At 44.1% G+C, this 23,212-nt stretch overlaps 2 protein-coding genes across 18 annotated transcripts in view; one reads left to right on the forward strand and one right to left on the reverse strand.

Annotated features, from left to right (window-relative positions):
- ITPKC (inositol-trisphosphate 3-kinase C) overlaps positions 1-23,212 on the forward strand; it is a 97,212-nt gene that overhangs the window by 4,086 nt on the left and 69,914 nt on the right. For 4 of the 9 annotated variants that reach the window (XM_046939507.1, XM_046939508.1, XM_046939510.1 and 1 more), the window contains one exon: positions 10,331-22,654. The gene's annotated coding sequence lies outside the window, so the exon portion shown is untranslated. Of the gene's footprint in view, positions 1-9,548; positions 9,652-10,330; positions 22,685-23,212 lie in introns of all 9 variants that reach the window. The other 5 variants (XM_046939509.1, XM_046939511.1, XM_046939505.1 and 2 more) reach the window with 4 other exon arrangements.
- Positions 4,866-23,006, reverse strand: PSEN2 (presenilin 2). Of its 9 annotated transcripts, none has more exons than XM_046938386.1 (12): positions 22,949-23,006; positions 18,877-18,937; positions 18,174-18,370; positions 17,249-17,478; positions 16,157-16,298; positions 15,481-15,548; positions 14,378-14,598; positions 13,430-13,528; positions 11,602-11,679; positions 9,862-9,975; positions 9,197-9,315; positions 4,866-7,250 (listed from the first exon to the last, which is right to left on the reverse strand). In XM_046938386.1, exons 3-12 carry the CDS (start codon positions 18,315-18,317, stop codon positions 7,095-7,097), a joined length of 1,371 nt encoding a protein of 456 aa, XP_046794342.1. In that variant the 5' UTR covers positions 18,318-18,370; positions 18,877-18,937; positions 22,949-23,006; the 3' UTR covers positions 4,866-7,094. The 9 variants fall into 9 exon arrangements, with proteins under 9 accessions (XP_046794342.1, XP_046794344.1, XP_046794341.1 ...); XM_046938388.1 differs by having other exon boundaries at positions 9,862-9,972; positions 18,824-18,937; XM_046938385.1 differs by having other exon boundaries at positions 18,824-18,937.

The raw sequence follows: 23,212 nt of genomic DNA on the forward strand, positions 1-23,212 counted from the left end.
CCCTTGCTGTAAAGGGAAGGAGACAAGGCTCAAATTCATTTTGTTGGTGAAAACTTTATTCCAAGATGATTTAGCTCTCTTGGAAGGAGGCAGTGTGTCAGTTCTCTCAACAAATGTTTTCTGTCCAAGATGCAGTGCAGGGAATGGGATGGGTATTCATGAACTTCCACCCGTTTTCAATCCAGGGCTCTCAGCAAGCAGCCTTGCTCTACATGGCTGGAGAAGGCAGGAGAGACCAGTGGGGCTGCTGGAAGGCTGAGGCCCCTTGCTAGGCTGGAGGTGGGCAGAGATTGCTGCTGTGAGGTTATACACAGTGTGGCTTTCGACAGTATTTGTCGCTAGAGCTATATAGCTCCAGGAAAATTACTATACAGTGCTGACCTCTAATAGGAAGTGGGGGCAGGCCCACTAATGCTGGGATTATCTTTAATAATCAGGGAATAAATATCAGGTCTACTCTTCAGGCATTTTAGAGAGCATCCTCCCAGATTGCTCAGGGACACGAGAGAGATCGCAGCCTCTTCATCTTCACCAGGGTTTGCCCCTGCTCCCCAGCACACACACATTCTCACTGTGCCAGATAACATGATTACTTCCCACTGGGAGAAGTGTTGCAAACTTATCTCAAAGTGGAAATTTACATGCAGGTATCTTTTTTTCCTCACGCTATGAAAGAACATAGAAATAGTTGTTATTCTCTAGATGGGGTGGTAACAAGTCACAACAAGCCAAAGCTACAAACATGTTCATCGCTGACAGAGGATGGTTGGAAAAAGTTGTGCAGCACACCACGCTTACCACCACGCTGCTCGGCTGCGGTTTGTGCCAGCCACTGTTGCCTCCAAACTTTGCCACGTGGCTGCAGTGGGCACTGGGTGCTTTGGAAAGTTGGCCATGAGCCCGTGGGGGTGGAGGGCGCTGAGAGAAGGACAGAGACAGGTGGCAAGACTGCACAAGGAGCACTAAATGCAGGAAAGCAATACTAGTCCTTGTCTTTGGGCTGCATGTGGGATAGCACGCTCTGCTCCTGCCACCTTAGCAATTAATCCTAGTCATAGGAGAGCCCAGGTTGGAAAGAACCTTGGAAAATCATCAAGTCCAACATTCTGTGAGAAAAGGGAGCCCAAATGAGATTATCTAGCACCCTGACCAACTGCATCTCAAAAACCTCATGATGGGGATTCTACCATATCACTGGGGTGGTCATTCCAGCGATGGGTTGTTCTCAGTGTAAAGAATGTCTTTTATTTCAAGACAGTAGTTCTTTATTCCTAGATAGATAGGGCAAGACAGATCCATTATTTTTGCTTGTATAGTTTAGTGCGTGCTTTGCCTTTTCCTGCCACCTAACTGATTTTACATGTACCACAACAGCCTGCAGAAGCATAGTACGAAGACAGTTCCTTGTAGCTTCCAGGCAGGATTCACTATGCAGACAATAACTAGTGAAGCCATTCACTCCTTGGTTAAACGTGGAAACTAATTTCGAAGCTAGGCGAACAGAAGCAAGTCCTTCGCCTTCATTTAGCCACTCTGAAGACCATTAGATAAAGGACAGGAGGGTTATCTAGAAGAGTTTCCACAGAATCAGTCTGAACAGGAAGACAGGATGGAGAATACAAGAGAAATGGGGCAGTTTCAGAATATTTCACTATGTTTTGGAGAACTTAGCTCAAACTAAGAATTAGCACTAGTCATGGCAGCTTGGTGGCTAATGGTAAAGCATGCTGCCAAACACACCCACTGCACCACCTTTGGCAAAGTATGGCTGCACGTCACATTGCTGCAGCAGTGTTGGTTCAGCCTTAACACAACACACTTGCTTTCACTGCCCCAAGAGCTGCTCTGCCTTCTGGCTTCCTGGCATCTTGACTTGCTCTTCCAGCACACAGCATGGAGCATGGGGGAGAGAGGACAAGCTGGGGGGTTTCCGAGTACCTGTGTGGCAAACAGGCGATCTCCTTGACTCTGTCCACTTGCAGGAAGGTGATTCACAGAGTCCTGACCATTCACTTTTAGCAGTCAGTGTAGGGGGAAAGCTGAATCACTGCTAACTTTGGATGCTGACTGACCCTTTTCCTGCTTTGTTATGGCTATTGATCCTACACTTGAGGTCAGCTGAGAAAGGCTACGTAATCTGATCTCTAGTGTCTATATTTGTGTCATCACAGCTGGAGAGGAGAATTCACAAGTGACTGACAGGTATCTGAGTTCAGCTGAGGGGGCACACTTGCAGTTAACGCCTCTGGAAAGAATGACACATCAAGAAATGGTCCAGACATCCAGGTTAAGCCCTTCATTTGACCCTCAGCAAATACTTCAACTCCTATCTGTAAAACAAAGCTGCAGGTACTTTTCTGCTCTGTCATGCTCTTGAAGCCTGGCTTCTAAAGAAGTGCATGGAAAGCCTCACTGGAAGCACAGCAGAGTAATTTCAACATGCAGTGCAGCTGTGCACTGTGAAAAGAGCTTGCCTTCAGGCACAGCAGCACCAAGAACCAGCAGTACAGGTTCACTCTCCCAGAGTGAACTCTCAGATGTTTCCAAAGGAATTTCTAGCCTAGAGGAGCCCAAGGTGTGGGATCAGAGATGTCCCTTTACTTCAGCTGTCCTCCTAGATACAGAATCTAATGATGAAGTGTGTGACTATTCTGTGCCATGCACTCCATGGACTTTGAGAACTGTCACTCTAGTTTAATTGGTGGCCTGCTTTCACAACACGAGGGGCAGTTCCTTTCCTGGAAGACAGATCTCTGTTCTCTGCAGCAGAACTTCTATTTCATGATGTCTCTGCGATTTTCAGTGCCACGCTGACAGCAAGTAAGGTAACTTAACCCTTTAGATAAGTGCTTTGGATGCAGCTTTATGTTCTCTTCTAGAAATGGTGGGAAAATCAGGGCTATCTTTAAAACTGTAACTGCACTGCTGTGATAATCTGGATAGAGAAACCCTACTTCTCTTTTGTAAATCTAACCTATACCTCAGGTATGTTTTGTTTCTTCTAACCTTTCATTAATTCTTAGGCTAACAGTCCACAGTAGCCTCTATAGCCAAAAGGATTTGCTGTGTCTCTGTTCCCTGTTAGTTCTCCACACGACCCAGAGTTTGGATTGCCTGCATGATGAATTCTCCAAAATTGGTCACAGCGTTTGCCATTTCGGTCCTTGGTTTGCTCACCCAAATCACAGAAGGCCAAAAATCACAGATTTTTTTTTTTTTCTCCATATTAAGGAAGAAAATCAAATGGTTTCCATGCCTCTCAAAACCTGCATCTAATACTGCTGTAAGACTAATTATTAGCACAATATTTGGAAAACAAGAATAGCTCTGATTACATTTCCAGCAATAACACAAAAGCTGTATTTGGTGGGGGCTTAAAGAGATGGCATGTGTTTTCTGGAATGGTAAAGAGGCAAGGAGATCCTGCTGGAATAATCCTGTTTGCACTACTATCACGTTATCATTATTAACTGTTTGTTGGTACATCAAAGCTGTGGCTTTACAAATAACCCTGACTGCCTACGTACCTGCAGCCCTACACACTTTGCCTTGCTTTACATCAGTTCTGAATAACGACTTGAGTTCTTCCATAAATAGATGCAGCTCTACCAAGTCAGGGAGAATTCTAATTGCTTATATTTAGCTTTGTAAAGCTTGAGGACGGGTACTGCATATGTTAAAACATTGGACTGGTTTTCTACATTTGCTGTTGCTCTTCTTAAATGCAAGTTAGCTGTAGAGTTGCTCGATTTTATGCTGGGATGAGGAAGGGTTCTCCTTGAATCCATGCCAACCAGAGATGCTGGAGAAAATACACCCAAAGCTTTCCCTATTCTGCCTCCTGATTGTTCAGGCCCTGCAAGGCAGCAGTTAGGGAGCACTAGGCTTCACACCATTTATTTCTGCACTGTCCTAACCCTGAGTTGGCTCAGAAGCTGCCACATTGTTCAGGCTGCATTTGATAGGACTCAAACAGCTCTCGGTTCTGGAAAACTTCCACTCCCACTGCTTGGCTCCATACCTTGCTCAGGTTTCTATATCAAGAAGCTTAGCTAGTTCCACTTCATAGTCTTGATTTATTTATATCCTTTTAATACTGAGCGATAAATAGTACTGAACACTGACGCCTCCCAAAAATGTGCTCCTGGGCACCTGTCAAACAAATGAGTTGCATGAAGGAAAAAATAAGCAGTTCATATTCACTTAACTCCTTGACAGCTGAGGGCAAACATCTTGAATTTAGTGGGAAATGATAGAAAGTCTGTAGCAATATGATGGAAGTGGAAGGAAGGCACTAAATGCTGCATATCCCCCAGCATTAGGCAGGCTTACCACTGCATTTTTGTTCCTGGATATTGCTTCAGTCTTACACATTAGGGATTGTTCTATGCCCCAGCTGTGCTTCAGTCCAGATGCAATGAAACACTCATTCTCAACTGGAAAGAAGGCGTGATAGGGTAGATGTAGGAAAATACAAACACATGGCATTTCCTATAGGACATCAAGCTGCTGAGTGACACCTACATTAAGGTGGTTATCATCCTAACCTACCTGACAGCTGTACATTTTCATGGAGGCATATCAACAGCAGTATTTAGGATTTCTCCAAGGTCAGACTGCAGTTTAACAGGGCATGCAGCAAGGTGGAATCAGTGAGTGCACAGAAAAGACAGACAACCACTTTGCTACACACACACACGCTCAAGCTGCAAGATCACTGGGCCCATTTCTCGTGGCTACAGTTCATCCTTTTTGAAGGGCATAACACAAATCCTGTGCCATCCCGTGCAACACTAACAACATGAACAGAACTTCACTTTTATACGCAAGTGAAAATGTCCAATGAAATGAGAGATCACTCGACATCATTTTAAAACTCTTGTATGTGTGTATATACATACATATATACACACACTCACAGTGAATATATATTAGTAAATACATATAAACATTTACACAGTTAGAACCACCCCAGTATATACACACGCAGTATACCCCTTCACTCACCAAGCGAGTACATTGTGTTGCACTGACAGAATCCACTGCTCAGTCACCTTTTAAATTATAAGTTATGTAGAATTTGTTCAGAGAGGGGCCAATCATGGTAAGCACAGATCTACATAGAACTCAAGCTCTATTAATGATACTTCAGTAAGAAGGATCCACCCAGTTTCCTTCATTTATCAACTTCACTTTCAGAAAAATAAATACTTTCTAGCGATATGCTACAGCCCTGTTAAGCCAAGCAGGATTTTTTTTTCCTTTATGTATAAAGTATTTCACATCATCTACACCATGCAGTATAAAATACAAAATCATGATTGCAAGTGATTGTATTTTGATTTGGCCCCATAACTGCTTTTGTTAGAAAGAAAAAGAACAACTAATTCATATAAACCTTAAAAAACAAGCAGACAGTTCGTTTCCAAAGGAAAACAGCTATCAGTAATAATCAGTTATCTGCAATTTTTACATTACACATTGCAAATGTAAGCAGTAAGAACAGCAAACTCAACCAAGAGCAAAAATTACGTACTCGTCCAAACTAAGACACACAACTCAGAACACCTCACGTGCTTTGTAAAGATTTGTTTGAAGCACCTACCTGATGTTCTTGTTAAAATATCAAAAAGTAGATTAGCTTGAAGAAGTCTACTGGAAAAAAACATTATCTTAAAAAGGCATACTTCAAAGCCTTATCTAAAAAGGATTCTCAGAGCTGAAGTTCTGTATCTCTCAGTGACATTGCATTGTTCAAAAAGCCCTGCAGAATGTTACAGTTCTAAGCACTGATACTGATCAGCTGTCAAGAGAAAACAGAGCTTGTTTGTTACACACTCAAGTAAGAAGAAAAAATAATCACAGAACTATTGCTAAAAGTGACCCTCAGAGTAGAAATAAAGTGTTTTTAAAGTCTGGAGGAAAACAGTGATTAGGTAATAACAGTAAGGATAGAGTCAGACCTGTTTTTCCTTACTGGCAACACGCAGTGTGATTTTTTTGTTGCTTTTTTAAATGAAGTCACTTGAGGCTGCGTCAACGTTTCCAGCATTAGTGGTGCCTTATGTAATGTCCCAGCAGGTTGGTGTTTGCACCCCCATATTTTGATACAAATGGTGACAGTATTTTCAAAAGAGTTCCTTTTACATTAAATAGCTATTTTAAAATTTGTAATAAAAGCTCTCTAAACAACAGTACCAAAAACTAGGTAAACCAAGCTTCAGTCAGCGTCAGAGGACCTCTTCACAGAGGGAAGGTAAATCCTCCTCTGGAACAGTTACAATAATGTACAGAAATGAGACCAAAGATACACACAAGAAGTTACAGGTCAACTCATTTACTGGGAGCTGTGCAATGATTTCCACGCTGAGGATCCAATCTGCTTAACAGTCAGCCCTGTCTTCAGCTGTTAGCTGCCCGGGTGGATGCACTCAGAAACAGAAGCCTGATGTTCAGATGTCTTTCTGCTGACATCCCATCTAGAATCGTGGCAGCCATGTCTCACCAGGGTCAGAACAAAGAGAGACAGCTGGGGCAATTCCACAGCCTAGCTTATGAAGTTCAGCATCACGCATCAGCTTAGTGCTCACGACGAGGTGTGATGCACTGCTCTGTTCTCTGCATACTGCTGTGCTTTCCTGATTACAAGCAAGACTGACTTTCACTACACACGCACACAACACTTGAAAAGTGTGAAGTGCTAACAACTCCAGAGCACAGCAAAACTTGACTGCAATTCCAAGGTTAGAACACCTGAGCTTCTGGAAGCACAGATCAGACCCTTCATCTCTCCAGTACCCCACACTACATACAGGTTTCCTTGCTCATAAGAGCCAGTGTGCACATTAAATAACATTTAAGTAATGCTCTGACATCTGCAATGAGCCAGGTTTTCCATTGGAGTCCGAGAGTTAGGAGTCCTGTGAAAGAGTTCAGCTTAACACGTAGCTAGCTTTTTAGTACACATCATGTCACAGAGTTACTGTTTTCCTTACAAATATATGGCACTAGGTGAAAAACGTTATGACTTATTCCAAACAGTGCACCATACTTCACAGCAAAGCTTGAAAAGAATTCTTCGACTCCCACTTCTTCTAAATATACAGCTGGTGGGAGGCCAGGGTGTCCATGAACGGTCGCACAAGGTTGTCTGTCGAGAAGTAAAAGATCAAGCCGAAGGTGATGGAGATGGGAAGAGCAGGCAGTGCTTTCTTAAAAACAGCCAGTAGTAAGAGAGTTAAACATAAACCCTGCCAGAGGGAATAAAAACACAAGGAAATAAAGTAAGAAGCCCAGAAACATACCTCCGGTAACAATCTAATATATAAGAGCTAGATACACTGTACATAAATTGAAGCCTGTCTGAACTACCAATGAAATCAGATACATTTCCCCACATCTTCATCTTTCTAAACAGCTGGCCAAGTATTTTCTTCAGCAGTCTTGGAGCACAGCTCCAGAAATTAACGTGAACAGCTTGTGCTGCCATATTGAGAGGTTAATTTATTTTCAGATCATTTTACATTTTGTTCTACACCATTCTGTACCAATTACCGAACCAGCAGATAAACCATATAGCCCTGTTGAAATGCACGGAGTTTCACTGGACGGCTCACACACACAGCAGTACATGCTTCTACCACCTCCACACATTTCAAGGTCTCTTGGGGGGGAAAAGAAAAAAAAAAAATCACCAAAAACTATCCCACTGCTGTTCTCTTGACGGGATTGCTTATTGTAATAAGTGGATTCTGTTTTTATTTCGTAGCAGGCCAAAATCCATCTCTTAGAAAAGATATGGAAGCTTTTAAAGGTTTGGGATACACAGTACAGTTGGATTAAGTATATTTTGGTATGGATTACTTCTCTTATCTGAGCCCTTTTGTCTTCCTTTATGATGACGAAACTTCAGAGACAATGTCCATGCTGGGCTCCACCAACCATCCATTTGCTCGGGATCAACAGGTGGAACTTTATTTATTTATTTTTAAACCAGTGTTTCTGGGCTGCATGGCTGGCTATAATCCAGCTGACTCTATGGCTCTGTTCTTCACACTCTTCATGGGCCGTATCTGGCCTACACCTACTCCACAGTGTAATTAAATGATGTGCCCACTGCCTGGACACTGCAGGGACACAGTTTTGGAACCAGAAAGCCACAGCACCAGAATTATGAAACAAAGAAGAAACCAGAACAAATTTAACAGCACCTTAAAAGACAGAGAGTAGTGTATAAGGCCTAAGAGACAGAGGAGAGCTTTCCCCACAGTAAAGGGGCCCTGTGCTGGACCCAGGGACACTGAGGGAGGCAACTGTATAGGTGTCTCTGACCTATGAGGTAGGACACATCAGGAAAGGTAGTCAACACCCCATTTGATTGATTAGATTTCTAGTTCTAGTGCTCTCTGATCCATGTTCTTCATAACGGAGAATCACTATAATTCTCTTCCCTTGGGGTCTAGTCAGGGAAATGGAAGCTCAAGACAGACACAATAATTCATTTTCTTTTGTCTCCTGCCACTGCTCTTCTTCTTAGTTTCAACAAGGATGCTGGTATAAAGAACTAGTTGCTATTAATAATTTTCTACCTAGGTGAAAGCTCAACAGCATATAGTCATTAGATCTGGCAGGCCTGAGTCCTTAAGCAGGTACAACGTGATAGTCATCTACTTTTACTCATAATTTCCATGGATTTTTAAATCTCCTTATATTCTAGTTTTTCCAGCTCAAACACAAGAATGAAATATGCCTTCATCCTCTTGTGTCACAGTTCTTCTTAGCAAGAGGGAGTTAGTTAGCCTCCTTGACTACACCTACTAATCAACATGGAGTTCATAATATTAACTCTTCCTTCTGACAAAGTCCCCAGTCTCTGGGGGAACTGAACACTGCAGCAAACATGTAAGCAGTTCAGCTGTTACTGTTTTCCTAGGGTCTGTTTGACCAAAATCACCTCCACATTTGGCTCTGCTCTGAAGAGTCCTCCCTCCCAGCCTATATCACGTAGCTTCTCCTAGAAGTCACTTAAAGCCTGTCACTAAAGACAGAGCACTGGGCTAGGAAATCCATGTGTGTGTTCACCTGAGTACCCAGAACATTACCTGGAGTGATTTAGCAGTCGTAGCTGTTTGTGCTTCTGGCAATATACTGCTGTGCTAAATAAGCCTATAGTAGTTTCAAAAACTTGCTCACTTACTATGAGAATGGCTACAAAGCAGGCCAGTGTAGTATTCCAGTCTCCACTAGGTGTGGCAGCTGCTTTCCCAACCAGCACACTGTAAAATATGAAGTCTCCAAGGCCCAGTTTCACACCTCCTGCAAGAAGTGGAAGGGAAAGAAAACAAGTCTTACTTCTCCTGTTTTGCTTCCTTCTGAACCAAGTCTTGTCTCCTGGGGACCAGGTGAAGGTTGCTAGCCCTGACTACCAACCAAGCTGAACCTTTTGCATTCTGCACAGAGGTAAAAGGGATTATCTCCACAGATTACTGAGGAGGCCAAGACTTCCAACTCTTCTTCTGCAATTATTTTTTACATAACCTAATTCTCAGAGGAGCTTCACTGTGCTGCCCTCCAGCTGAGGAAGCGTGGAGACAGAAAGGAGGGGGATGCAAGGGGAAGAAGGAACTGCTTAAGTTGTCTGCATAGCCAAAGGTATGTCACTGGAACCACAAACCCAGAACAGATACTGCATCAGCAAGAAGTAATACAGACTTAGGACAGGACCTTACTTCCTCAGCAACTCACAGCTTTTCAAATAAACTGCAATTAGACCCAAATGAGTTACAGTGTTAACCACCATGAGTAAAAATGTCAGGCTCTGATCCTGACTACACTGAAAACAACGTATGAAGCTTCTCTTACGTTCCTCCTCTTCCATTTCCTCTAAAGTGATGGGATGGCTGGGAGCAGGGCTCCTTGTGTCCAAAATCTGGGAGTCTGAATGTGAAGTGCTACTGTGGTTCTCTCTCTCGTCTTCTTGTTGGTTCCACAGACATAGGCCAAGGAGGAAAAACAAAAACAAAAAGCTCAATCATAGACATTCAGTGTATTTGATGAAAACCTGCATGTTATTATTTGGAACAGTCCAGACAGTTGCATGCTCACAGCTCGCCTGACTGCTATCCAGGAGTTCAGTGGCCTAAACAAGGGAGTAAATGCACAAAACTAAGCATTTATCTCCCAGTCATTAAAGACAAAGGGAGTTTTCACCTCAGTTCTCAATCCATGGATCAAACTATCAGATGTGCTAGTATCTGCTGTCTGTGCAGGCTAAAGTGACAAGTGAAACCGAGTAAAGTTAACACATAGTTCCATGTTGTTACTTCTTTAGGGTGGAGGTGCTCAGGTAGCACAACAAAAAAAGTGGATGACTAGGAGAACAGCCATTTATGAGAAAAGTTCTGCCCTGAATCACACTGACATTGGAGTTGGCTGATCATGCACAGGTAAGTAGACATTTCCTTCTTCACAAGTTTTTGGTTTTTTTATTTATTTTTTAAATCCTGTTAAACACATGTAACCAATAGCTTTCATCTTTCCCATGTGCTTTCAGAAGCATCTGGTCTGTGAGACATTACTCTAGCTGACAGTTCCTATTTTTCAGAAGCACTCATACAAACTTTCCAGTTCATGCCAGCCTGACAGGATGCTGCCGCTGCAGATGCAAGCAGACCATGACCTGGGACATGCAGAGCTTCCACTGATGCATTCAGTAAACCCAATAGTGTAGTTTGCTCCTGCTCTGTGCTAGATTTGAAAGTAGGATTGTGTCCCCGTGGTCTGTTGTATGTCAGCTACTTCAGCCTGAAAATAAGCAGTATGTTCCATTATCAAGCCTCAGAACACAGTGTATTTCTTTAGCATAAAAAGCTGCTCTGAAGTGCAATAGGACTAGACAGGAAATGCTTGCAACATCAGAAGTCAGATTTTATTCAATCACTCTCAAAACTGCAGTTTAATTTGCATTTTAAGAAGGTGTTAAGTAGTGGCACACAAATTGAAACAGGACCAGCTAGAACATAAACTTGGAACACATCAGCTACTGCTGTGTAACTGCCCAAATCTTTACCAAGGGTAATTGTAAGAATGTCCGTTTTTTTTTGTCAGAGTAAGCCAAATTGAACTTAGAGCTAGGTTAGAGCACATCTGTTTCATGACAGTTGTCTGAACACGATACACTGAAATGCACTCAAGTTCACCAGTTCATTGGCAATATTGTTATGAGGCTATGTTGCAATTAACCATCACCAGTGTTGTAGTAGGTGTAGTTTACCACACCAGCTGGTAAAGCTGTTAAAAAAAAAAAAAACAAAAAACTCAGGACCCACTTCCACCTTTGACTTCAGTACATCTCAAGATGGGTTTCTGTTTGTTTGAATAAAGGCAGCCTGAATACCGGAACTCCCAACATCATCTCATAATCTTTGCTGCCAGTTCCAACAGCAGGTTTCAAAACACCATTAAGTTCTGCAACTAATGAAGCAATACTACAAAAAAGTGTGTCCTTTGAGATTCAAGGGCTTGCATTTACTTGCAGTCTCAAACGTATGTATTATTTCCACGGACCACTTCTCTACATAGGAGAGTGACATGCAAGCATACCTGCATCCCATGTCTGTTGGCTTTGTCCTTTTGCTGCCGTGTCTGGTTTTGCCATTCCAACTGTCCATATCATAGCAGCTAGAAGAAAGAGAGCAAGTTATCAGCTGCTTAGGACACTAGTCACTGTATCTCAGAGCAGTTAAGTATTTAGCTATTGATGAAAACATAAGCACTTCCCCCTGTAAATGCTACTGGCCCTCAGTTTGTTTCCCTAGTTCCTTAGAAGGAGAGGTCAGAGCAAGTTAAGACAGTGCATCTGTTCAATTTTTAAGAGTCTCGGAGCACAAGTCATTATTGTCTTCACTATAGGCTGAAGAAAGCAAAAATACAAAACAAGGGTCCTCATCTCCTTTGTTCAACTCCTGGTTTCTGTCTCCTCTGTTCAGAGGGAACAGTTGCACAGCAAATGATGCTAGTACAAATGTAACCAGAGGTTAAGTTGGATGGTGTACTCCTCCTCTTCTGCTAAAGGTAAACCACACAAGCAAAGGAGACAGTGGAGCTCAGTGCCAGTTTTCTCTCTGCCTTTTCCTTTGTTGTTATTTTTCCTGTCAAAATATGGGCAATTTCTGTTTTGGTTCCAAGAACAACTGAAGAATGTTTGTGAGTTTATTCTTGAGATCCCTAATTTAAGAAGGGATACAAGCCATTCTGAGATCAGTGGAAGGGAACTCAAATCAACTTTTTATTTAAGTGTACATCAGTCTTCCTGTTTTCACTGAGGCTAAACTAAACTAACAAACAAAAGAGCCAAGGCAAACATAGTGTCTGCTATTTCATTACAAGTTCAGCCAACGTGATGTTTTTACATCTAGAGATATCCATGGAATGTGGTCTTGCAATGGAGACACTGATGTTCTGCACCAGAACTTGTGGTTCAGTATTTATTATTTGCTGAATCACATTCTCCTTTAAGGAAACTCTTATACGTTAACTAAAACATCTGGGAGACTTCATCTAGGTTGTCTTGGGCCAATCTAACAGAATCTCAAATGAAATGGACTTATGTTTCACTTCCATTCCAAGCTGAAGCCTCTACTTAGAGCACAAAAAACCGTAACAGCCAAGTTGTAGGCACCCCCAGCATGGCACCCAATGTTTGGAAATACCCTTTCATCTTAAAGATGTAATGGAAGTCATTGAGGTCCATGAAGCACTTGAGCCTCGATCCTGGGAGTCCTAAGTCTCCCATCTTCTACCTAACCTAATCTTAAGCATACAAATGCCTTTGTGGATAAGGGCACAGGACATGATCACAGCTAAGTAGCCTACAAAAGCCAGCAAAGGGATGACTGATTTTGTTTGCAGAACAATATTTTAATAGAGCCACTTGAAGGGAGCAGCCACACAATACAAAAACAAAGCAAGGACATTCTAAGCACTCTCATCTGTACTGTGCACAGAAGAGAAAGCTACAGGAAAAGATGGAACCTCTTTAAACACTTAAGGTACGTCTGTAAGGTATATGCAAAAGGAATATGGGTACTGAGAGGGCATCATCTAACTGAATAACTTTGCAAACACTGCTGTCCACACAAAGCTTTTGTATGCAGAACAAAGAGGCACGTTCTGGAGTGTATTCATGGAAAGACAAACTGACTTTTGAACGCTTCAGCTTCACAAGGCAAACCTGTCCCTGCTGCAGCTAATTACAGTTAATACCATTATAAGTGATAAAGAAGGCCTGCCACAAACAGCGTGTTATAGGACATAAATGCACACCAATCTGAGGGCAAGGAAGTAACTAAAATAGTGCTTATTGATTTGACACAGAAGAAGGCTGCAAGTTTAATGTGGTTAAAAACATTAATATTCTAATCTTACTCACAGGAATATATTAATGCAGGAAAAATGGGTTCGTTTCTTTCCTGTGCAGTTTCTACCAGCATTCTCAGTGGCCCCTTAGGACAGAGAACAGCAATCAGATCTGCAAAGAGAAAGGGGCCAGACAATCTCATCTTAAGCTGTAGCACATTTTACATTCCTAATACTTGGAAAAACTATTCCTCCCTCATACTGGCATCTGTCAATACTTACTGGATGACTTCCTGAATGGAGTTTTCTGCCACACTGTGAAATTCTAGCTGCTAGTCTCTAAAGATGTGTTTCACTTAAATATCATCCTCAAGGCTTAATATAACAATAAGAATTTTCATTGTGTAAATACTTAAAAAATAAAAAACCCTCTTGAGAGCACATTGTTTCTATGAAAGTAGATGACCAGATTACATAAAATAGTTAATTTAGAGAAGGACTGAGGGTACTTCATGTTCTACAATCTGTTACTACATACACCAAGTCTATTTTCCAGGTGAATCAAGCCCTTTGGTCCAATTCCTCTTGGCTTACTCTCTCTCTCTGTCATAGCTCCTCACCAATCTTAATGTTACCTTGCAGATACCTCCTGTTCTGCAGGTTCCCTTCAGACTTTTAACTCATACCAAAATCTCTGATTTCTTCATAACTGGTAATTGAAGCCTGCAAGACTATCAGGTTGCTACTGATAAAAATCCAACCATCCCTGCCAACCAATTAGATGTGGTTCAGTACTTCCTCAAATCGGCATTCCAGTCTAACGAAGGAAAGACACAGTAGAAGTACTGTAACTACACGAACAAGTGAACAAGAGACAAGTCAGGGAATGAACTTAACTGCCCACCTGCCTCTTTCTAAAGCTATAAGCATGATAAAATAATTTTCTGAATTACATGTACTGCCCTGAGATTGCCACAGAGTGCTTTCTCCCTGAGCCTTGAGATTCACAACCTGGACTTACCATAAATTGAGATTGCACCTAGAATCACCCATGCTGACCACTCAGGTAGATATTTAATGAAAACCAGTGCCATCAGAGCACTGATCATAATGAGATATGCTTGCTGGAGCTGCAAGGGACCTTTCCAGTGGATGCAAATCATTCCAACAGCTCCAAAATTCCAGATGATTAAGATAACTGTGGGGTAATCCATGGCCACGTTGTATGTCTTCAACACTTCACTGGAATACAAGAGGGAAATTCAGCTGAGCAAAAAAAAGTAACAAAAAACCTGAGACAAAAAGCATCTTACTAGCTGGAGTTAAACAAGCGTCCTATGACACCAAAAGGAAGCAGGACAGAAGCAGGCCTCATCACAAGAGGAGAACCTGCTTTGCAACCAACTGGTGTTCTTAACTCTCTGTTCCCTGTGCAGGAGATGGGCACCCTATGTGTACAGACAAGGACCACGCTGCCTTAGTCCTGAGAGGATTCCAAGGATTTGAGCAGGCCAGATTTCAAGAGTAGATTTAACATAGGCTATATGACAGTCTTTAGCTAGGAAATCAAATACAAGTAAACCCACCAGAACTATGATGTTCAATACTGAAGATGAATTAGAAATATATAAGCTGCAAGTTAAAAACTTTATTCTTTCTAAGCTTGGAGGCAGTGAAATGAGCTTGAAGGGATACAGCTTGAGGATAAAGTGAGACAAACCAGAGAACCAGCTTAGCACATCAAGTTCCTTTGCACTTGGTTCTCAGAGGCTACACACAAACTGACAGCATGTACTGGGAACCTCCACCTAACCAGTTTGTTGTGACACCTCTTAAAACAGTTGAAGGATGTTGGCAATTCATACCTATATTTCCTGAGAGTTATTATCAATGCACCTCTGTACAACAAGGTTCAGTCAGTTTACGTTATGCTCTCTGTATCACTTCCCAGTGAATTTTGTAGAGCATGTACTGTAAAAATCAGGCATTGTCCATTAAAGACCTAGTCTTCAGGTCAGTTTGTAGAAGAGGAAAGACATTTTGTTCATGAAGTTGGGGGTTTTCTTTGAAGAGGTGAAAGAGTTAGTTCTGAACTGCCAGGTTACCTGCAACATCTCTACTTACCCGAGATATATGTAGGTGAAGAGGAACAGCAACATAAAAGAGGACAGGATTAGCCAACCATGGATGAACTATTAAGGGTAAAAAAAGACAGTGACTGAAGGGGCTATTCCTCACTGCAGTTTGCAGCTCCGCATGCACTACTGACAGAACTTTGCATTGTCCAACCTCCTTTTTTCACTTTACCAGTTTCCAAAGACCCTCCCCGCAGCTGGTGAAGGAGGAGACACAGCCAGTTGCTCCAAGTTCTCCCTAACTCTTTCATTCTACATTCCATCCTTCTCATCCACTGGCACCTCCACAGGCAAGAATAATACTAACTCAGCTTGTCCAGAATTTCACACAGCGTGTACAAGATTTCAGAGAAGGCATTTGCAGCTAACAGTACAACTCAGTCCATAAATACAAGCTGCCAAATTTTTTGACTGTGTGGAGAATACTCAGACCTGACTAGCACAAGTAACAAGCCTTGTTTTAATATCCTAACATTTGTGGCAAAATAACACCCTGGGGCACAGCTCTACCACTGCTAGCAAAGGCTTCTGTACGATGAGATTGCTGCCATGACTAAGTTGTACACTGGCCCGTGTGGTGGGTGCCTTAATTTCTCACTGACGTGTGAGCACTTGAACATACTTACAGAATACGTGTGGAGAAGGCTCTGTCATGAATGCTTTACCTTATAGCAGCGGTATTTATAAAGCACAACTAAGAACACGGTCATTACAACGATGACGCTGATCATTATGATAGTGTTCAACACTGAGTTCAAGAGACGCTGGCCCACGGATGGGGTGTCCTCACTGAAAGGGGTGTAGATCCTGTGGTATAAAGCAAAGCCATGTAAAGTACATACATTCTCTTGTAAATAATTGCCCTAAGATAAAAACATCTGTGTGTATATGTGGGAAAGAAAGGGAAATATGACTGCCAAGGGCAGTAAACGTGAGATGTATCCTTTGAAGGGGCCGAGCTCCAGTTAATTATCAACTAAAGATTAGTTGTTTTTAACAAAAGCTCGTTCCTGCAGAGCAGCTGTGGCTGGCACAGCTCTAAAGAAAAACTCCTAGAGCATAAGCGATTAAGTTTGGGAACTTCTCTCCGGGCCACTAATTTTTACTTCATGCCTCTGGACCCTCTTCACGATAATGACAAGGATACATCCCAGGTGCTGCTCTGCAAAGGGGACCCCTTCTGTTCACATTTTGTAGCAGTGTTGTAGGCTGTTTTACTCCTTTTCATCACATCCTTCCCCTTCTTCTTTGGTTCCATTTCTCTACCCACCATGACAAGTGCAGTTAGAGCCCCAGGAACACTCTTGGGCACAATCAGCAAGAGCTAGATGGAATTATGTATCCACACCATGAGTCTTTAGGAAACAAAAATGTCATCAGGAAATGAGACACTCATCCAAATGAACATGCTATTCCCTGATTGCTGCCAGCCACTGAGTGAACAGACTAGGAGTTAAGCCTAGGTCTCTTATACCGCAGTATGAAGCAACTTCATTACTATGCTACTCACAGGCTAATGCCTAATGACAGCACTAATGAATCAGTGTAACGCAGGTACAGAAAAAAAAACTTACTAAAAGTATGCTGCGTTCATCTTTGTAAGGTCTTGGTATGCTTACACAGCCACCTTCAGCTGTGTAAAGGCTCCCCCAGCCTGCCAAGAAAGCACTCTGCGTACACAGATGTGTGTGCATGGAACATATGTGTAACACTAGGGATCCTATGTACTCAGAGGCTGTTTTGAAGACCCCACTTACAGCTGCCCGTTTTTCTCCGTATAGAAGCGCACTGACTTTATGGTGGCGACGACAACAATCATACAAAGGGTGACAGGCACAAAAAGCATGATTACATGCTTTGCTCCATATTTCAGAGTCAGCTCCTCCTCTTCATTCTCCAAGGCACTCTCTCTCACTCGAACATCCGAGTCAGATGCATCCTCATCAGCAACATTGTTAGGGCTACGGCTGCTGCCTGTTTGCCTCTTCTGAAAAGAAAAATTAGTAAATATGTAAGACTTTTTCCTTCATGCTCCAAGGTTCATTCCATCACATTGGCTGAGGCTTCTGTGGGCAACCACAGCACACCAACTTGTTCCTAATAAGACGGTACCAACTGAGCAATGCAACTAGAAATTCCATTACAGACAGGCTGCAACAGAGGCTTTAAAAAAGAACCATGAATATCTGAGGGCCCCTTCAATGCATATATGGAGAGACTGACACATGCATGTGAAGGACAGGGCGCAGAGAACTGGGAGAGAATAAATTTTATCTAAGGTAGTATAAGCCCAAGCAATTCCTGCTCCCACAGCAGCACTGTGCTTGCTTTATCATGCTGCTTCACTAGTGGTAGGACTAGATTTTTTTCCAACACTTCTGGCAACACAAAAATGCTGGAAAGGATATCCTGCAAGAGTCATCTGTACATCAGGTCCTGATTAAAAGCTTGTATCTTTACCAAAAGGAAGGAAAGGGGAGGAGTATCTATGAGGAGTAAAAGGGGGGAAAAGTCACAGCGGAGGAAATAGAAACAGGCATTACAGCTGCTGGCCAAGGGCAGCAGTAACACAGGCTAAAGCCAATCCTAGAAGCCAAACTGCTGAGAGGGACTGAGGGGGTAAAAGGACTGCATTTACCCTCATAACCCACTTCTTCACACCCAAGAAGGGAGCATACATACCCTATGTGTCTGTGCTTCCCTTGTTTCTGAGGCTTGCAGACCATCCTGGTAGGAAGGTACTGGAGGGCTCTCTGCAGACATCAGAGATGTTCTCTCATTACAGGGCTCATCCTCACTGTCCGAGTTGTTCATGAACGTGATCATCGTCGTTTTCACAGGGAGCACTCAGGAGGAGCTCAGCCAAGCACTGCACAAGACTGAGAGGACAAGGGAAGCCAAAAGAAAGAGAAACAGTAAATACTGCAGCGCAAACAAGTGGAAGCCTGAAAAAGAGGCACAATTTCAGCAGGCAGGCTGTGCAACTCCTAGTTGTTGATTTTATCTGCTGTCACATCAGACACTACAATCCATTCAGTTAAAATCATTTGCAGTTAGGGAGAACAGCAAACACAGCACTGACCCAACTGGACCTGGTCAACTTAGCATTTTTTCCTCTGCCACAGCTTTTATAGTTTCTGCCTCTGTGCTTTGCCTCTCCCATTAGCACCCTAACATTCACAAAGGAGGTTCCTCAGTGCTTAATATTTGCTTTGCATGAGCCAAACAACACTTCACTTCAAATGCTGGCTGACTGCTAAACAAGTTAGAGAGCTCGGCTCTTGCACAACACTCCTACAAGCGTTAGCAGGTAGCAGAAGTTTCCTAGTAACCTGGAGCCTCAGCTTTACATAAGCCACTAAGCAGGAGCTACATGCTGTCTTCCCTGTTTTGACTGTTGATTAACCAGACGAATTTCAGAAGCAGTTCTTCTCTTTGTCTAGGAACTGTGGAGAAAAGAAAGGGAAAGACCTGATCTTTAAGTGAGCTGCTTCTTTCCCACTCCCTTATGTTGCTTTGTGCTTAAAAGCAAAACTACCTGGATGGGCCACAACTTGGAGCGCAGAAGCAGAGGCTGGAAATTTTTGGCCTCTTTCCACCTATTGCTGTGTAGAATAGCAAAGAAAGGAGTGGCACAGTGCAGAAAGCACAGGAACAGCTGGTTTTTGTTTGCTTAGTTGTTTACTTGTTTTGTTTTTAAGGCACCAGAGAGAAGAGGTGCACTCTGCCCCTGCTAAGGCTAATACAGAACAGCCTTAGAGCTATGATTTCAGGAAGCTCTTAAGATAGGTGATAGCAGAAACTCCTTTTATCACTTATTAAGTCAGCTCAGCATAGCAGCAGCAGTAAATAAGGATACTTCAGACACCTGATTCTCAGCCACCTATCCATAAGCAAAGCCAGACCACTAATCCAGCTCAGAGGTGGAAGCTGAAGAAGCCATGTGACTTGGACACAGTCCCATCTGAATCAAGCACTTGCAGGCCAACCAGTAGATTTCGCTGTCTACCAGCTAGCCTGAGAGGTCAGAGTAGATGCCTTGAAGCTCCGTGACAGATTCTTGCTTCTCATTAAAGAAACTAAAATTCACTTCAAGGGATGGAAAGAGGGAGGAGTGTGAGATTCCGCTGTCTCTCACAAAACCCTGAGCACATCTAGCACCTTCAAGATATTTTAGAAAGCAAACTTCATTCCGCCCAAGCAAAGAATTTTCAGACAACTGTTCCTCCCCTGCCTTCTCTTCGAGCCTTTTTCCTCTCATTTTGTTCCTCTTTCAGTGATAAAAATTGTACGTTTATGGGAAACAAATGCAGGGACAGCCCTGAAAGCAGGCCTGTCAGCTTTACAGCGATACCATGTTCTTTCTGAGCGAGCTCCCTAACTCCTACATTTTTGTGCTGATTTTTTTCTTACTGAGGCAGAAATCTCCACTCGCCAGTGCTTAACACGCTATTCCCACTCAGCATGTGGAGGCTCACAGATCACAGCTGAGAGCCCAGATTCTGGTTCAGTTGGAAGACTTAGGCCTTCTTTAAAGTTGTACACACACATAACGCACAGTCATTCAAGCGTAACATACTTCTGGACCTGCCTACAGGTTAAAATATGCATGCCATGGGATTCAAAGTACTTAAAACTGTGAGCTGTGAAATTTAAGTAATTCTTAGAACTTCCTGCTAGCGTCAAGAAACCTGGGAAGGGAAAAAAGATAATTAGATTTTACTCTTTCATAGTTTGGGACCACTATTCAGGTTTTAACAACCCGACAAAGATATTAAAGATTTTTTTCTCCCAACGTTTAAGACACCGCAACACAACTGAGCAAAGCAATGCTGCAGATTTCAGAAGGGGAAGCCAATAAGCTTACTTTGCACATCACAGTCACGCCATGCCCACTGGAAGAGTTGAGAACAGACAGCAAAAATATTCCATTAATTACTAAACCTCATGATCACTTAGAAAAAGAGTCTCATGTTGTAAGATGGGCAGACATTTTTATGCTGGACAGATTCTGTTATTCACTCTCAGAAAGGACCACGGCAAAGATATAACAATACTTCCATCAGCAGGCAGACTCACACCTGAACTCTGCTTTACCACCCCTTGTTTACTGTGCTCTGCTTTCAGCAAGAGGTGAAACCATCCCCAGAGCATTAAGGATTTTGCTGGTGCCGCTGGCCCTCGACAAATCCTTTCAACAAATCCTCTAAAGTTGTACTCACAGCTGCCTTAAAGTGACCTAAATCTGTGTTACTGCCAAAGGGGCTGTCCCACCATCCTCAGCTTCTAGTGCAAACGTCAGGTGCTCATCAGAAATCCAGTTCTTCTGAAGAGACAACGGGCATTTGTTGTCCATGGTTTTTGCAGAGCCAGGTTTCAGCAGGACTGGCACCCACGCTGGCTCCCGAGCAGCCCCAGTGCCAGTGCCCACAGTAAGAAACAAGTGCAGGGCCAAGGAAGGGACTTGGATGAATGGCTTACAGAGGCGGGAACCCTCTGCTGCACCACTGGCCCCTTATGAGTCAGTCTAATGCCACCATTCATTCATCCAAGCTACACTACAAACTGGCACCGAGGCTGTGCTGACTGCCACGCAGAGCTTTGGTTTAAGCAGTCTCTCCTTTAAGGAAGGAAGGGCAGACCTGCCTGGGAACTCTCACAATTGCTCCCTGATCGTAGACTGAGCAAGGGGAAAGGAGAGAAAGCCTCTGCCCAAGGATCTCACTTGAAGAACGGGAAGGAAGCCAACAAAGCACCTGACAACCAAAACCACACACTCTTCTGATACTGCTTCTTTGGATAAACAAATAGAAAAGGTCTTGCAGATATGCTTTCTGCCTCCCAAGGATGCTGTATCTATATTCACACAACTAAAGAGCGTTGTCTACCAAAGGACAGGAACAACAAGTGCCAGTCTTTGAATTTACTCCATAAGTCACAGGTATCGGGCAAGGTTTTCCTCTTTCCCTCTGTGGACAGATACAGACTGTTAGGACACATTCAAAAACCATATGATGTTTAAGAGCTAAAAGACCAAACTCAAAAAAAAAAAAGTGGCAAAGATGAAAAGGGACAAAAAAAAACCAGGTCAGTAGTTGAGTACTGCTTTTAATGGAGCAGCTGAGGTGGGACTGCAGCGAGTCCTGCTTTAGGCAGCCCTGTGAAGCTTACAGGGAGGTGTGAGTTACTGTTTGTCTCTTGGCAGGTAATGCTTTGTGCGAGGGACCGCTTTCCTCTGGTGTGGTAAAATAGCCTTCTGGATGTCACTGAGACCGGGCCCACTCACACGAGCATCAGAATCCAGCCTTGGCCTGCCTTTTATTTGCGTGCTGCTCTGCTGCAGCAAACCCAAATCCTTCGCTTTGTGTTTCATCCGGCATAAAAAAAATACCAATGTAAAACACAGCACAAAACAGCTGCTGCTGCCTGGCAAAACATTTAAACTCTCGAGCAGAGCATTAAACTCCTGCTTAAACAGGCTGTTCTCTTACATGATAATTAGATGGAGAGAAGCGTTTTCCTTTGCTGTACTTACATCAAGAGCAAACCGGACTGACACTGACAGCCCGCTGTTCTAAGTTTCAGCCATAACAATCGCTGCTGTTGGTAAACACCAAGAGGAGGAAAACACTTGCAGAAAGCCCAAGTGAGAAACAGGAGAAAAGGCTTCCAGATCCCTGCCAATAAACAAAGCCAGGACGTGCGTGCTGCTACAGCCACAGTGTACTGGGAACGCAGCTCCCAGCAGACAGGATCCGCAGTTGCCATTCACGTTTCGCTTTGCCCCAGAGCGCAAAAACAACAGAACCGGAGGTGCTACAGCAAAGACCCGAATCCCTCTCTCTGCTTTGTAAGGCTCACCAACGCTCTCTCTTCTTCCCAAGGGCACGGCGTGCAGGCGGCGAGCTGTGCGCTGCGCAGCGGGCTCAGCGTCCTCGTCCATCCGAGCGCACGGCCGGCCGCATCCAGGCGCGCCGTACGGAGCTGGCGGCGGGCAGCACAACAGAAGGCTTACCGAAGGAAGACGCGAGCTGGAGCCTTACGGCGCCCCGTGCCCAGCCGGGCGCACCTCGAGCTGCCGCTCCCCGCGCTCAGCGACCCGCGGCCCAACGCCACGTCCCAGCGCCGCTCCGGGCAGGCGTACCGCCCCGGAGAAAACACAGGTATTTGACCGTCTGCTTTAACACACGTAGGTAAGCGTTGCCCGTACACGCGCAGCCACGCAACTCCCACCAGCATGAGCCAGCAAAGCTGCCGGACCTATTGCTGCCGTGCCCTGCCTTCACGCCGGGCCCAGCGCGGAGCTGAGCGGCCGCACGCAGACCCCAGCGGCGCGATGCCGGCTGCCGCCGGGCAGCCCCGTGCCGGAGCCCCCCGCCCACCCCTTAAGCGAGCCGGCCCAGGAGGAGACCCCGCAGCCGACGCTCGACCCGCGTCCCCCCCCCCCCACCCCGTACCTGCGCTCGGCCTGTACCCGGCCGGCCTCCCTCTCCTTCCTATCCCATTGGCTCCAGCGTGTTCTGGCCGCACCGCTGGCCGCGGGGACGACTGCCCTTCCACCGTGATTCGCCGCTGTAGCTGCCACTCAGCGAGTGTCTCCACCCATCCGGCAGCCTCCTCCAATAGGAGAGAAGGGTGGGAAGAGGGGCGGCCAATAGGGAGGGAGCTCTCCCTACCCTGTCCCCCGGCGGTGGAGGTGGCTGTCATGGCGGGGCGATGGG

The sequence above is a fragment of the Gallus gallus genome, chromosome 3 (assembly GCF_016699485.2).
Source record: "Gallus gallus isolate bGalGal1 chromosome 3, bGalGal1.mat.broiler.GRCg7b, whole genome shotgun sequence".
NCBI classification, from domain to species: Eukaryota; Metazoa; Chordata; class Aves; order Galliformes; family Phasianidae; genus Gallus; species Gallus gallus.